The 12834-nt window shown below is 47.9% G+C and overlaps 1 protein-coding gene across 1 annotated transcript; it reads left to right on the forward strand.

The window, feature by feature from the left end:
- The first annotated feature begins 9780 nt into the window (after positions 1-9780).
- Positions 9781-12004, forward strand: C16H20orf202 (chromosome 16 C20orf202 homolog). The gene is made up of 2 exons (XM_060079551.1): positions 9781-9861; positions 11771-12004. The coding sequence occupies exons 1-2, from the start codon at positions 9796-9798 to the stop codon at positions 12002-12004; spliced, it is 300 nt and encodes a 99-aa protein (XP_059935534.1). The 5' UTR covers positions 9781-9795.
- Positions 12005-12834: the final 830 nt, after the last annotated feature.

Raw genomic sequence — 12834 nt, forward strand, 5'->3', positions numbered from 1 at the left:
GTCAAAACAAGGAAAGTCTGAGAAACTGTCACAGCCTAGAGGAGCCTTAAAGATGCATGATGGCTAAATGTACTATGGTGTCCTGGATGAGATCCTGGAATAGGAAAAAGGGACATTAGGTAAATACTAAGGAAATCTGAATAAAGTGTGGACTTTAGCTAATAATAATGGATCAATATTGGTTCATTAATTATAACAAATTTATCATACTAATATAAGGTGTTAATAATAGGAGAAATTGGGTATGGGTATATGGGAACTCTTTGTGCTATCTTCCCAATTTTTCTGTAAATCTAAAGCTGTTCTAAAAACTAAAGGGTTTTTTTTTCTTAAAGATCCCTGATTGGTAAATTGCATCTGGGATGAGAGGAACTATAAATACCTGGTGGGAAATCATATTTTGGGCTTCATGAGCATGGTGACTCATGTAATTGGGCAGGTACAAAGGTATCGGCTCCCAGGGGACATGAAGCTTTTAAGCCATGATGCACCCACCAGATGGGGGTTCATTTCCTTGAACCTGTGCTGTACTGCTCTGGTACACATGCAGCAAGGACTCCCCTGCTGAGAGGGAGAGTTGAGTGCTGATGCTAGCATTGAGTGCCATTCTAGCAAGCTGAGGTTCCTGTCTTATATCCATCAGAGTATGTCAATGCCAAGTATGGCTTATGATCATCTGTTGAGTCTGAGTGTGTAGTTGAACCTAAGGAGACTCCTTGTGGACATTGCAGTGGGTGATAAGCAGGGGGATGACGTGATCAGATTTGCATTTTGAAAACATTCTCCCTCTGGCTGCTCCCAGGTGTGAGGGGACAAGAGAGAAAGCAGAGACCATCAGGAGGTTATTGTGGTCATGTTGGCATGTGATAAGTCCTCAATCAATTCACTGCAGTTATGTATCTATGAGACGTGTGGGTCTGTGAGAGAATGTTCTTGTAGAATATTAGAATATCACTTAATCCAGAATTTTCCAAAGGGTAGTGGTACATGACATGATTTTTTGGTGTTATATAGATAAATGTGTTTGGTTATCTATGGCTGCACTCCAAAATTTATCAGCTTAGAAGAAAATTATTTATTTGCTCAGTTTTGCAGTTTGGGCTGGATTTGATGGGGACCGCTCAATTCTTCTCTACATGGTGTCAGCTGGGGTGATACAAACAGCTGGGAACTGGCTGTGGGTTTTTCTATTATCTACCACACTCTCCAGGTGGCTAGCGTGGACTTCCTTATACAATGGTGGTCTCAAGGTAGTCAGAGTTTTTTATGGCGCTCAACTTTCCCAGAGTACAAAAGCAGAAGCTGTTGGAGCTTCCTAAAGCTGAGGGAACAGTCACAATGTCACTTCTGCTGCATTCTATTGCTTTAGTGAAGGTCACAGTCCAGCCCAGAGTCAAGGGGAGGGGTCTACATAAGTGTATGAATACTGAGAGGCATGGATCACTGGAGGCAGTAACAGTCTCCCACCATCTATCCTGTATCTGTATACACACACACTCATATGTATATGTATTCATTTTAATGGCTAGGTATTTATTTTATTCTAATGTGTTTTAGAAAAATAGATAACTAGCTCATGAAACTAAAGATATCATGGATAATATTGCTTAGAATGAGGACAAAAAAATCTATGAGTCTATATGAAGTTGGAGCAACATATTCTGCTGGTTTCCCCCACTATCCACTCTCCTTTTCTCCCACTGGGATAGACTTGTTGACCGATAGCTAGCACAGTGCACTCAGAATAAGGATTCCATTTCCCAGCCTCCCTTGCAGTTATGTAGGACCAAGTAGGCAATAAGCCATTATTCATCATCAGAGGAGAAGGTGTGGGCAAAATGTATTAAGTGTTCTTAAAGGAAGGGGATATGCCCTCCTTCTCCCCTTCTGTCATTCCTGCTGCCAGGATGCAGACCTGATGGCTGGAGCTGGAGCAGTAGTCTTGGACCATGAGCTGGAAGCATGTTAGGATGGGGGAGCAAAAAAATTGAAGGAATCTAGATCCCAGATGACCATGGAAACACCAGCCTGGGATAGTTTCCCACACTTCTATTTGTTAGAGAAATAAACTCTTGTATAAGCTACTATTACCTGGAATTTTCTGTCACTCAGAAGAGCTATTCCCATCTAATATGATCGGCTTAAAGACAAATACAAGTAAGTCAAAGTAGAGGTGGTAGGCAAAACCGAGAAGGAGGTATGTGAGTAGCTGAAGTTTGAAAAATACAGATCCAATCTGACCTCCTGTGCTCCAGGTGAGAAAACTCTGAATACAGCCTTCAGTGTGTCCAAAAGGGTGATATGAAAGAATAACCCAGGCAAACTTAAAGTTTCACTAGGGGAAGAAAGGGGGAGAAAGGAAAAGTATTCCTGGAGGAGGGAATAACTCTTAACAGGCTCAGGGATGAAGTAATAGTAATGACTTACTTGTGTGTTTATTTTAATTGACAAACACTTATGTAGCCCTCTCCAAATGCCAGGCAATATTCTAAGTGCTTTACAAACATTAACTCACTTAATTATCGTAACCACCTTATCATGCAGGTGCTATGATTATCTCCATTTTAAGATGAGGAAGTGGAGGCGAGTGGTTAATAACTGGCCCAAGGTCACACAGCCAGTTTACGACAGTTCTAGGATTCAAATCCAGACCCCAACTAAGTGCTGATAGTCACTATGCTGACTTCCATCATAATTTTCAAAGCATGTGCAAAATTCCTGAGCTATTACTGTTATTCTCCCCACCCACCCCCCTTTTTTTTTTGGCCGAGCCACAAGGCTTGCAGGATCTTAGTTCCCCAACCAGGGACTGAACCCAGGCCACCGCAGTGAAAGCGCCGAGTCTTAACCACTGGACCGCCAGGGAATTCCTAATCCCCTTTTTTACATTTAGGAAAATTGAATGCCAAAGAGAGGAGATTGCTCTGTAGCCACACTGAGGGGTAGTAGGAGTACAACCAGAACCAAGGGCCTTGACTTCCAGATGGATTTGGGAACCTCAGATAGACCTAAAGTCCCAGGGCTGATTGGCCGCATGCCTACTCTCCCTACCCCATTCAGTTTTATCTCCCACTCATTCACCTGGGGAGGGAACTGGGACTCAAATCAACTGGGCAGCTTGCCTCAGAGTCACACCCAAGGCTAGTTGTGGCCAAGAAACACTTTTCCCACAGTTCCACTCTGCTTCCAGAGTCTCCACCACCTCTTCAGGGTGAGAGGCTGTGCTTCCCTGACATAAGGACATAGGGTTGTGTACTGGGTACCTGGGCATGGGACAGGTGTGTATAGGATACACGTACACAGGGTGCCTGTGTACAGAGCAGAAGGGCTAGATTACCTGTATACAGGACACTCATGCACAGAAGAGGTGCATGGGACTCATGTGTACAAGGGCACACACGGATAGGATGTGTCATAGGTTGAGTTCCCCCAGAAGCAAACCTGAGACAAGAATTTGAGGGCAAGTGGTTTATCTGGGAGGTGGTTCCAGGAAGCACTGCAGAGGAGTGGGGAAGTTAGACACGGAACGGAAGGGAAGGCTTCCGATGTACCAGTGAGCAAGCACATGGCTGCTGCAGGCAACTGGGACTCAGTCCTGCTGGACTGAGTATTGTCCCACCTGAGAGCTGAGGGAAGGGAGGTATTTATCTACCAACTTCTTACTGCCAGCACTTCCAGCCTGTCCTCTGCACAGGTCAAGCACGTTCCTTAAGCAGAGAGTCAGATGTGCTTTGCAGTAGGAAGCCCGGGGCACATATGGAGAAGGGGAATGTCAAGGGGATGTGGGTGGAGCTCTGGAAGCATTTGCTACAGGACACAGAGGTGCAGGGCATGTTCAGGACCCATGAGTACACAGATAAAGGGCACAGGCAGAAGATAAATGATCAGATTACCAGCCTTGCTGTCTGGGGTGAAGGGAGGGCCTGCTGGGAGGGGGGAAATAGCACAGAAGAAGAGGCAGCGTTGGGACCCCCAAGTCAACTGGTCCTCCATCCGTGTGCTCCAGCTGGCTGCTGTGATGGCATGTGCTTGTGTGGAAAGAAAGGTGGGCTTAAGGGCTCTCACAATGTGGAAGCTTCTCTCTGCTAAACTTCCACCTTATTTGTATTTTACAAAGTGGGGATGAGGGTGAAGGCGCCCAGGATAAAAGAGGGACCGCCCTCAAGGGTGGGTAGGGCCCTAGATTAGGAGTTAGACACGGAGGCAGAGCTCAGTGACATTCCTGAGCCCACTTGCCCCATCCGAGAGACGGAAATAACTCTGCCCATGTGTCTCAGGGCAGGTCACCTACTACTCTTGCATCTTGGGTTCCCTGTCTGTCCAGTGAGCATCACGGAAGTCCTCTCCCTGCTATGGACTTCACAGAGCTGCTGTGAGGAGCAGATCAGGTCACAAACAAGAAGCCACTTGGAAGAGAATAAAATATATAGGTGGGGGGATTATGGAAGGGCCTGAGTGGGGGAAATCAAGGAACCTGGCTTCTCCCTCTAGCTCTGCTGCTATACTTTTAGGATATTGGTTTGACTCCTGTAATAAAGAGGCCCAAAATGATAGTGCATTTAATAAAACAGAATTCATTTCTCTTTCATGTAAAAGCATACACAGCAGTTAAGGCTGATACGGTGGCTTCACAAGTCATAGGAGACCTCAGTTCTTTCTATCGTGTTGCTCTGCCGTCCTCCACCTGGTGGTCCAAGATGGTTGCTCCACCTCCAGCCCTTATGAGTATATTCCAGTCAGCAGAAGGAGAAGCAGGGGGAGGGGCAGGAACCCTCCTCCCTCCTTTTAAAGGCACAGCCCAGAAATTGCACACATCACGTCCATTCATATCCCACTGACCAGGATTTAATCATCTGACCACACTTCCCTGCCAGGGAGTCTAGGGATAGTCTTTTTTTTTTTTTTTTTTTGTAGTGGTATGCGGGCCTCTCACTGTTGTGGCCTCTCCCGTTGCGGAGCACAGGCTCCGGACGCGCAGGCTCAGCGCCCGTGACTCACGAGCCCAGCCGCTCCGCGGCATGTGGGATCCTCCCAGACCGGGGCACGAACCCGTCTCCCCTGCATCGGCAGGCGGACTCTCAACCACTGCGCCACCAGGGAAGCCCTAGGGATAGTCTTTTGCCATGTGTGAATGGGAGAAGGGATATTGAGGAACAACCTGCAATTTTTGCCACAGCTGCTGACTTGTTTGGGCAACTCACATCACCATCTGAGCCATGATTTCTTCATTTGCAAATTTATTCATTCATCCATTCATTCATATATTCATTCATTCATATATATATTCCAGGCTTGTGATATAAAGTACGATTTTTGAACCACTTGATTGCTAATGAATTCTCCTACTAGCTGGACCATAAGCCCTGTGAGGTCAGGTGTGAGGTCTTTTTACTCACCGCCATACCTCTGGCATCCAGGGCAGAGTCTCGTCTGGCACATGGAAGCCATATTACCAGCTGCCCATGGATGATGCATGGATGTCCATTCTGGCTTTGATAATTGGTGAGGACATTTTTCCTCACTGAGGAGTTTAAGTTCTTTCCTTTCCTAGGCCTCCTGGCTCCACCTCCCCTTCTCCCCATGTGCCAAGGCTTTCCAAGCCTATGAAATAAAATGTTCTCTAAGCCAGAATCGTGAGAGTGGGATTAAAAATAAATGAAAGTGTGTCAGAACAAGTTAACCACAAGCAATGTCTTCCCACGATAATTCAGTGTTGGCGCTGGAGGCCAAGGACAGAGCATCAGACTCTAATAGCCAAGCACTCCTATCAACACCACTCCTGTGTCGGGCAGAGAACCTGCAGGGCTGCCCAGGATGGCAGCAGATGGCCTAGCCTGAGTCCCCGCTTAACCCTCCACCCCTGCAAGACAACAGGCAAGACCCTCCCACACAGGTCAGGGAGAACAGGTTCTAATTCCAACCCTGTTGCTTACCTGCTGGGGTGATCCTAGGAAAATCTATGCCTCTTTGAGCCTCAGTTTCCTCACCTGTAAAAAAGGGTTAATAATAGTCTCTTAATCAACTATCAAATGCAGATAACAATGGTACCTACCTCGTAGGCAGAGATTCCCAAATGTTCTCAGTTCATGGCATCCTTATCATCTCTGTAATTTTTTCACAGTGCACCAGGCCCGAAGAAATGTCTAACAGTTGTTTGTTAAATTAGGTTCAAACAACTTAATAGTAGTTTGTACGGTATCCAACAGATATTATTGTATTTCCCTCAAATTTTAAAAATATTTTGCAGTGCCCCTTTGAGTTTTCTGAAGTGCCTCTGGGTGCCTTGGCACTCAGTTTGGGAACTGCAGTCACAAGGTTTTGAGGATGAAATGAGGTTGTGTTGTCAAGGACTTATCACAATGCCTGGTCGGGAGTCAGAGAGCAGTAAATGTTAATTGTCCTAAATCATCTTCCAGTCTCTCTAGTCTTTTCTGTGTCTCCTGCCACTGCCACCCAGCAACTCTTCCTGACTCCAGCTCCTGCCATCTCATGGTTTCTGCTTGCCGCCTTCCCTCTGGACCCCTCGGGGCTTGTGGCCCTGCTTCTGAACTAACTTCCTTCTCGCATAGAATCGCCAGCCCCCCTTCTTCATTCCTCCCTAACTCAACACGTGGCACAATCTCTTCATAGGTGGAGTATACATTCTGGCCTCTTAATTTGGGGCTTGGCTGTGTGACTCACTTTGCTTACATGGCAAAAGCGACAGCTTGATTATTCTGAGCCTAAGTCTCAAGAGGCCTCACATGGTTCCACTTGCTCTCTATCCTCTGCCATTGCCAAGAGAAGAACTTGCCCCAGTAGCCCAATGATTCTAGGAGGAGGACAAGAGACCCATGGCAAAGACTCAGATCTGCAGACCTGAAGACTGATGCAGACCACCTTAGCCAAACCACAAATTCAAGAGCAAAAATAAACAGTTGTTGTTTGAAGGAATGGAGTTTTGGAGAGTTTCATTACACAGTAGTCTTGGGACAATCCAACCCCTCTAACTGTGGCAAATTCAAATTCTCTGAGAGAAGGTCTGATTGGATCATTTGCTCACCACCCAGAACATAGCTGCCTTCACACCATCACCCACGAGCCAAGGGTCTCCCTCCTGTCCAGTCTGCAGGTGGCTGCCTTGGGCTGGGACACCCATTTCTGATCCAAGCAGTTGTCCCATAATTACATGGTCAAGTGACACAAAGCCTGATGACCTGCCTGGAAGCAATCATTTCTGGCCCCTGTGTTCAGAAGGGGTGTGAGTGTGGCGAGCAGGAGATTCTTGGATTGTCTTTGGTTCTAAAGAGTGATAGCTAAACTAGGAGAAGTTGCACATAAACTTTTCTCTGCATGTGGCAGTCAGAATGCAACTTAAGCTGTAAACTCCAGGGTATAAGAAATGTGATGTTTCTTACAACTCATTTTTGTAACTATTTTGAGCCACATTATGCTTAAGATGGAAAGGATGAGGCTCAAGCTCACATAGAAAATTTGGTACAACGGGTTAGAACCCAGGTGTCCTGGCTTCCTATACCGTGTCCTGGCCCCCTTCCCTGCGCAGTCAGTCTCACACTTGGAAGGATGCTGCAGGTCCCATCTCTGAGCCAGTGGAGCCCCTTCTCCAGCCTCCCTGATCATCTGGGCTGTGCTTCCCCACTCCACTGGCTGAGTGCCCACTGCTTGGAAGAATTCTAAGCAACACTTTCCTCCTACTGAGTCCTAATCTGCCTCCCTGTGTCCTGTATCACCTGCCCTAACTCTGTCCTCTGGCACTATGCTTAAATGTACACTCTTTTTTCTTTAATTTATAAACATTTACTATAATTTTTACTTCTATAAATTCTATTTAGTTATTTTTCATATCTGCCTTTTTACTTTTTTTTTTTTTTTTTTTTTTTTTTTGCGGTACGCGGGCCTCCTACTGTTGTGGCCTCTCCCGTTGCGGAGCACAGGCTCCGGATGAGCAGGCTCAGCGGCCATGGCTCACGGGCCCAGCCGCTCCGCGGCATGTGGGATCTTCCCGGACCGGGACAAGAACCCGTGTCCCCTGCATTGGCAGGCGGACTCTCAACCACTGTGCCACCAGGGAAGCCCCGACTTTTAAAATAGTGTCTTTTTTCTTATGTTTTTGAATTCTTTTGTATGACTTTAATTCTTTTCAAAAGACTTTTTTTTTTTTAATCTCACCTGAAGTTCTTAGGGGAAGTGGGGTCTAATCCTGCTGTTGCTGGTGTCTGCTGACTCTCACTTATGGTGGATGGTTTCCTTGTGTGGTTTGTAATTTGGGGCTAAGAGTTCATCTCCAGTGGAGCTGTATCTGTGGACAGCTTGTGTAGCCCAGTTGAGGGCAAGTCCCTCCAACACAGGTTAAGTTTGCTTTGCTGGTCACCTCAGCTCCTTACCTGGGCTCACTATGTTAATTCTGAGTTTGGGGTTCCTAGTTCAAGTGGATAGAATACATTTTTTTAAAGCCTGCGTGAGAATAGATCCCATTTATTGGCGTCATAATATTAACTTGCTTAGAGTTTGTTTCCACACACTAGGTTGTCAGTTCCAGCCTTTGTCTCTCTGATTTTGGGCTCCACTCCTCTATCTGCCTGCAGCAGAATTTTAAACACAGTAGGTGCTCAGAAAGTATTTGTTAAAAGAGAGAATTAAAGGATGCCCATTTCACAGTGTGTTGTGAAGAATAAATGGGGGGGCTTCCCTGGTGGCGCAGTGGTTGGGAGTCCGCCTGCTGATGCAGGGGACACGGGTTCGTGCCCCGGTCCAGGAAGATCCCACGTGCCGCGGAGTGGCTGGGCCCATGAACCATGGCCGCTGAGCCTGCGCGTCCGGAGCCTGTGCTCCACAACGGGAGAGGCCACAACAGTGAGAGGCCCGTGTACCGCAAAAAAAAAAAAAAAAAAAAGAATAAATGGGGCGTCAGTTAGAACTGTGCTTGCCCAATTAAAACTTGGGTTTCTTGTCTCATATAACAGGCAGATGATGTTGGGGATTCTGTGACTGAGTGATTTCAATGACTCTGCAGTGTTCTTGGCCTTTGTCTTAGGGTTGCAAGATGGTTACTGTAGCTCCAGGCATCACATCCACATTCAAGGCAGAAGGAAGTAGAAGAAAGTAAGAGTAAAGGGGGAGCATCACTGACTTTTTTCCTTATCATGTAGGTAACATTTTCCTAGAAGTCTAACAGCAAATTTCTGCTTTGATCTCATTTGCTAGAAATGGGGCGCATGGGCATGCAGAAGAAAGGGGACTTGGAAAGTGAGCATTTCCCTTATCTATAGACTCTATAGATAGGTGAGGGAGGGAGGAAGAGGACTGGGGACACAGATGTGCCATCTGCCCCAAAGGAGGTTTTATATATCTGTATATATATATATATATATATATATATATATATATATATATATATATATATATATAAAACAAAGCATTTAGAGCAAAACAAGCCCTCAGAAAGGGGACACCTATTTTCATAATAATTATTAATTTTATCATTTAAAGCTTTATAGTCTCTGTGATCCTGTTGGCATCAGATTTGGATTCTGGAGCCCACAGGCACTGAGGCACCCATACCCCAGTGATCTCCCTCCCCCCGCCCCTTGTTCTATTCAGAGCACTGAAGCCCTTTAAAAAAAAAACACACACTACATTTTCCAGTGTCAGCCACTTCCTGCTCTCATTAACTGCATCCTCAGTGACTTAGCCAGACTCTGCTCCTGGCCTGAAGCAGAGAGCAGACTGTCCAAGTCAAAGGTCCCTCAGGCCCATCACCAGGTCAGCATCAAGGTCTCTCCCAAGGACGCTGAGATGAAAACAGCAGAAGAGCCAACCTCAAGTCTCGGGCAGACCCTGGAGTGGCTAAGAAAGGAGCTGGTAAGTCTTTACATCTCTTTTTACCTGGTGCTTTCACAACATATATTCCAAGGTTCCCTCGTTCCCCACCCCCAGGTGCCCCCTAGGCTGGGGCAGAGCTTCAGGTTGGGGTGTAGGCCCTGCAGGCACCCCTCTGGGACCAGCCACACAGTGTACAAGCACCACCTCAGGTGCTGGGATAAGTAGGTCGTGGCCTACATAGGAGGCTCTGGGTGCGGTACTTGCCTGACTGGTTTTAGAATTACACTGAGTCCTGGTATGTGCCCAGCTCTGCAGCTGTGTGGCCTCTAGCAAGTGGCTTTACCTCTTTGAACTTCAGTCTCCTTATTGTAAAGTGGCGGTAACCATAGTACCAGCACCACAAGGGTTATTGTAAGAATTTGGTGAGGAGATGGTGTAATTCACTTAGTGCCTGCGTGGCACATCTACGTTGGCTGTTACAATCCTGACCCAGCGGGGTATGGAGTACATCAGCTGTCTTAGCCTGGGTCTTCTAGAAAGCAGAGGCTTGCAAGGATTGGGGTATTAACCCTTTATTTGGAGGTACAAGCCCAGAGTGGTGAGAGTGAGGGAAACAGGGAGTGGAGGCAAAGGCCAATGCTATTTGAGGAGATGCCTTGTGTTACCAAGCTGGCTGCCACTTAGAAAGGAGCCCTAAGGAGGCCCAGAGGCCCTCTCAGCAGCCGGTTTACCTGGCTGCGGGATTCTCTGCAGAGGTTGAAGGAGGATCTGCACCCTGGGGGAGAGAAGAAGAGGAAGTTTATCTGCCCAGCTCACTCCTGTCTCCCATTTCCTGTCTGTAAGGCTCCACCCCATGGGGCACTAACTCACCTGAACTTATGAGCTGTGTCACTTGGCCCCTCAGTGGCTGCTCAGGAAGCCAGGCCTTATGCCTCTCCTTGTGATGTTTTCTCCAAGTCCAAAAACAGAGGGGAGCCCCAAAGTATGTGGGGACACCAGCCCAGAGAGAGAAGGAGGTGGTTTGGGGGACCACAGAAGGCACCCAAAGTTTGTATTCCAATACGCCAGCTTCTTCTTCTGGGGAGGGACAGAGAGGATTGTCCAAAAATGACCTGTCTGGGTTGCCAGGCAACAGACTAGCTGGGAACCAACTCTGTCCTCACCTCCGTAGGAGGGGCTGACCCAGTAGGGCTTCTCATGGGCCCAGGGGACTCCAGCAGCAGGAACTGCAGCCTCTTACAGTCCTCAGGGATCTAGAGGCTGATGGCAGTCCCACCCTGTGCTCCCCCTAAACACTAGACACTACGCTGAGACTGCTTAGTGCCTGAACCCAAAGTGCCAGTTTCCACTTGATAAAGTACCTCTCTTCTCTCCTACCCATGAGGAGGGAGAACAGGTAGGGGTGGGGGGAAGCCTACCCGGGGCATGGCCTCCCAGGGCCAAACGTCCTCTGCCTTCACATATGCCAAGAGATGAGCCTTGAGTCTCCACTTGCTGGTCCCTGACTTGCAAATTTCTCAGTCAAGTGTGTTTTTGACCTCCATCACAGGGAATTTACATGACATCACAAGGGCTCCCCTCTGGAGCCCAGCCAAGAAGCCCCACTTGACCATCAGTGAAGTATGTCAGTCACTTTATGCAGAAGAAGGAACAAGTCAGTAACACCAGCAACTACCACTGATGAGCACTGAGGAAAGTCTGGTGCTCTCCCTCCTTTCCTGGGATTATATAAGCCCCCAAAGTCCTGGTGGAATCTAAAACAGGGGAGAGAGCCTTGAAAGGCAAGTAAGTTGCTTTCTAGTTTGCAAATGAAGAAACTGAGGCTTCGGTGGACATGGCTTCTATGAGGCTGTGGGCTTGTCTCCAATGAGACAATGATAGGAGCAGGCTTTCTGAGGGAACATCCAGCACTCTGGCCGCCCCCTCACAGACTCCTTCTTTCTCCTAGGCTGAGATGCAGGTCCAAGACCAGAGACTTCTGCTCACGCTGAAGCATCTTCACGGTGTCCTGGAGGAGCTGCGTGCAGAGAGTGCCCACTGGGAGGAGGCCAGATCCAGTGGCGGGACCTCCCCCGTCAGACCTCGAGCAGGCTCTGAAGGCAGGGGCCACCAGCCCTTTTCCTCCAGGGGCCTGGCCCAGCTCCTCCAAGGGGTAGACAGCAGACGAAGCTCCCTCCCTTAACAGGCCAGAGATGACCCTGACTTTAAACCTCCCCCCACTAGTCTAAACTTTGATTGTGATGAGAGAAAGCACTGGAATGGGAGTCAGGAAGGCCGGTCTCTGGATTCACCCCTGCCCTCGTTCACTGTGTGTCCCCGGACCTGTCACTCAGCTTCTCCTTGTCACTCTTTCCTCTCCTGTCACTTCTCAGGGTTTTTGCACAAATAAAGTATCAGATGTGAACACATTTGGAAAACGCAAACATGTTACATGGCTTCTGGCAAGCACCATGGTGGTAATCCTATTCTTAGGAATTTCCCACAAAGTGATTGTTAAAACAAAGAAAGAGGGCTTCCCGGGTGGCGCAGTGGTTGAGAGTCCGCCTGCCGATGCAGGGGACATGTGTTCGTGCCCCGGGTCCGGGAAGATCCCACATGCCGCGGAGCAGCTAGGCCCGTGAGCCATGGCTGCTAAGCCTGTGCGTCCGGAGCCTGTGCTCTGCAACGGGAGAGGCCACAACAGTGAGAGGCCTGCGTACAGCAAAAAACAAAAACAAAAACAAAGAAAGAGCTCAATGTGCCAGGATGTTTATCTAGTGTTGCCATGGCAAAAATACAGAACCCCGTGCAGTGACTTGATGGTTGTTTTCTGTCTTCCCGGCAGGACTTCTTATTCCCCTTTATCTGAAAGCAACAGGCCCTACAACCAGCCTGGCCATAGGGATGGGCATGTAACCAGGCCTGGCCAATTACAATTCATGGTCATCCTAACAACATGATTGGCCCAATGAGTGGGCATGTGGCTCAACAGAGCCAATCACAGCCCGTGTCTGGTATTGCCCTCTTGATTCT

Source organism: Mesoplodon densirostris, chromosome 16 (genome assembly GCF_025265405.1).
Source record: "Mesoplodon densirostris isolate mMesDen1 chromosome 16, mMesDen1 primary haplotype, whole genome shotgun sequence".
Classification (NCBI taxonomy): Eukaryota; Metazoa; Chordata; class Mammalia; order Artiodactyla; family Ziphiidae; genus Mesoplodon; species Mesoplodon densirostris.

Excerpts from the sequence above, each read along its gene's own strand:
- C16H20orf202 (XM_060079551.1), top strand. The coding sequence starts at position 9,796 with ATGAAAACAGCAGAAGAGCCAACCTCAAGTCTCGGGCAGACCCTGGAG. Across the intron at positions 9,862-11,770 it reads AGTGGCTAAGAAAGGAGCTG|GCTGAGATGCAGGTCCAAGA; the intron begins GTAAGTCTTTAC and ends TCTTTCTCCTAG.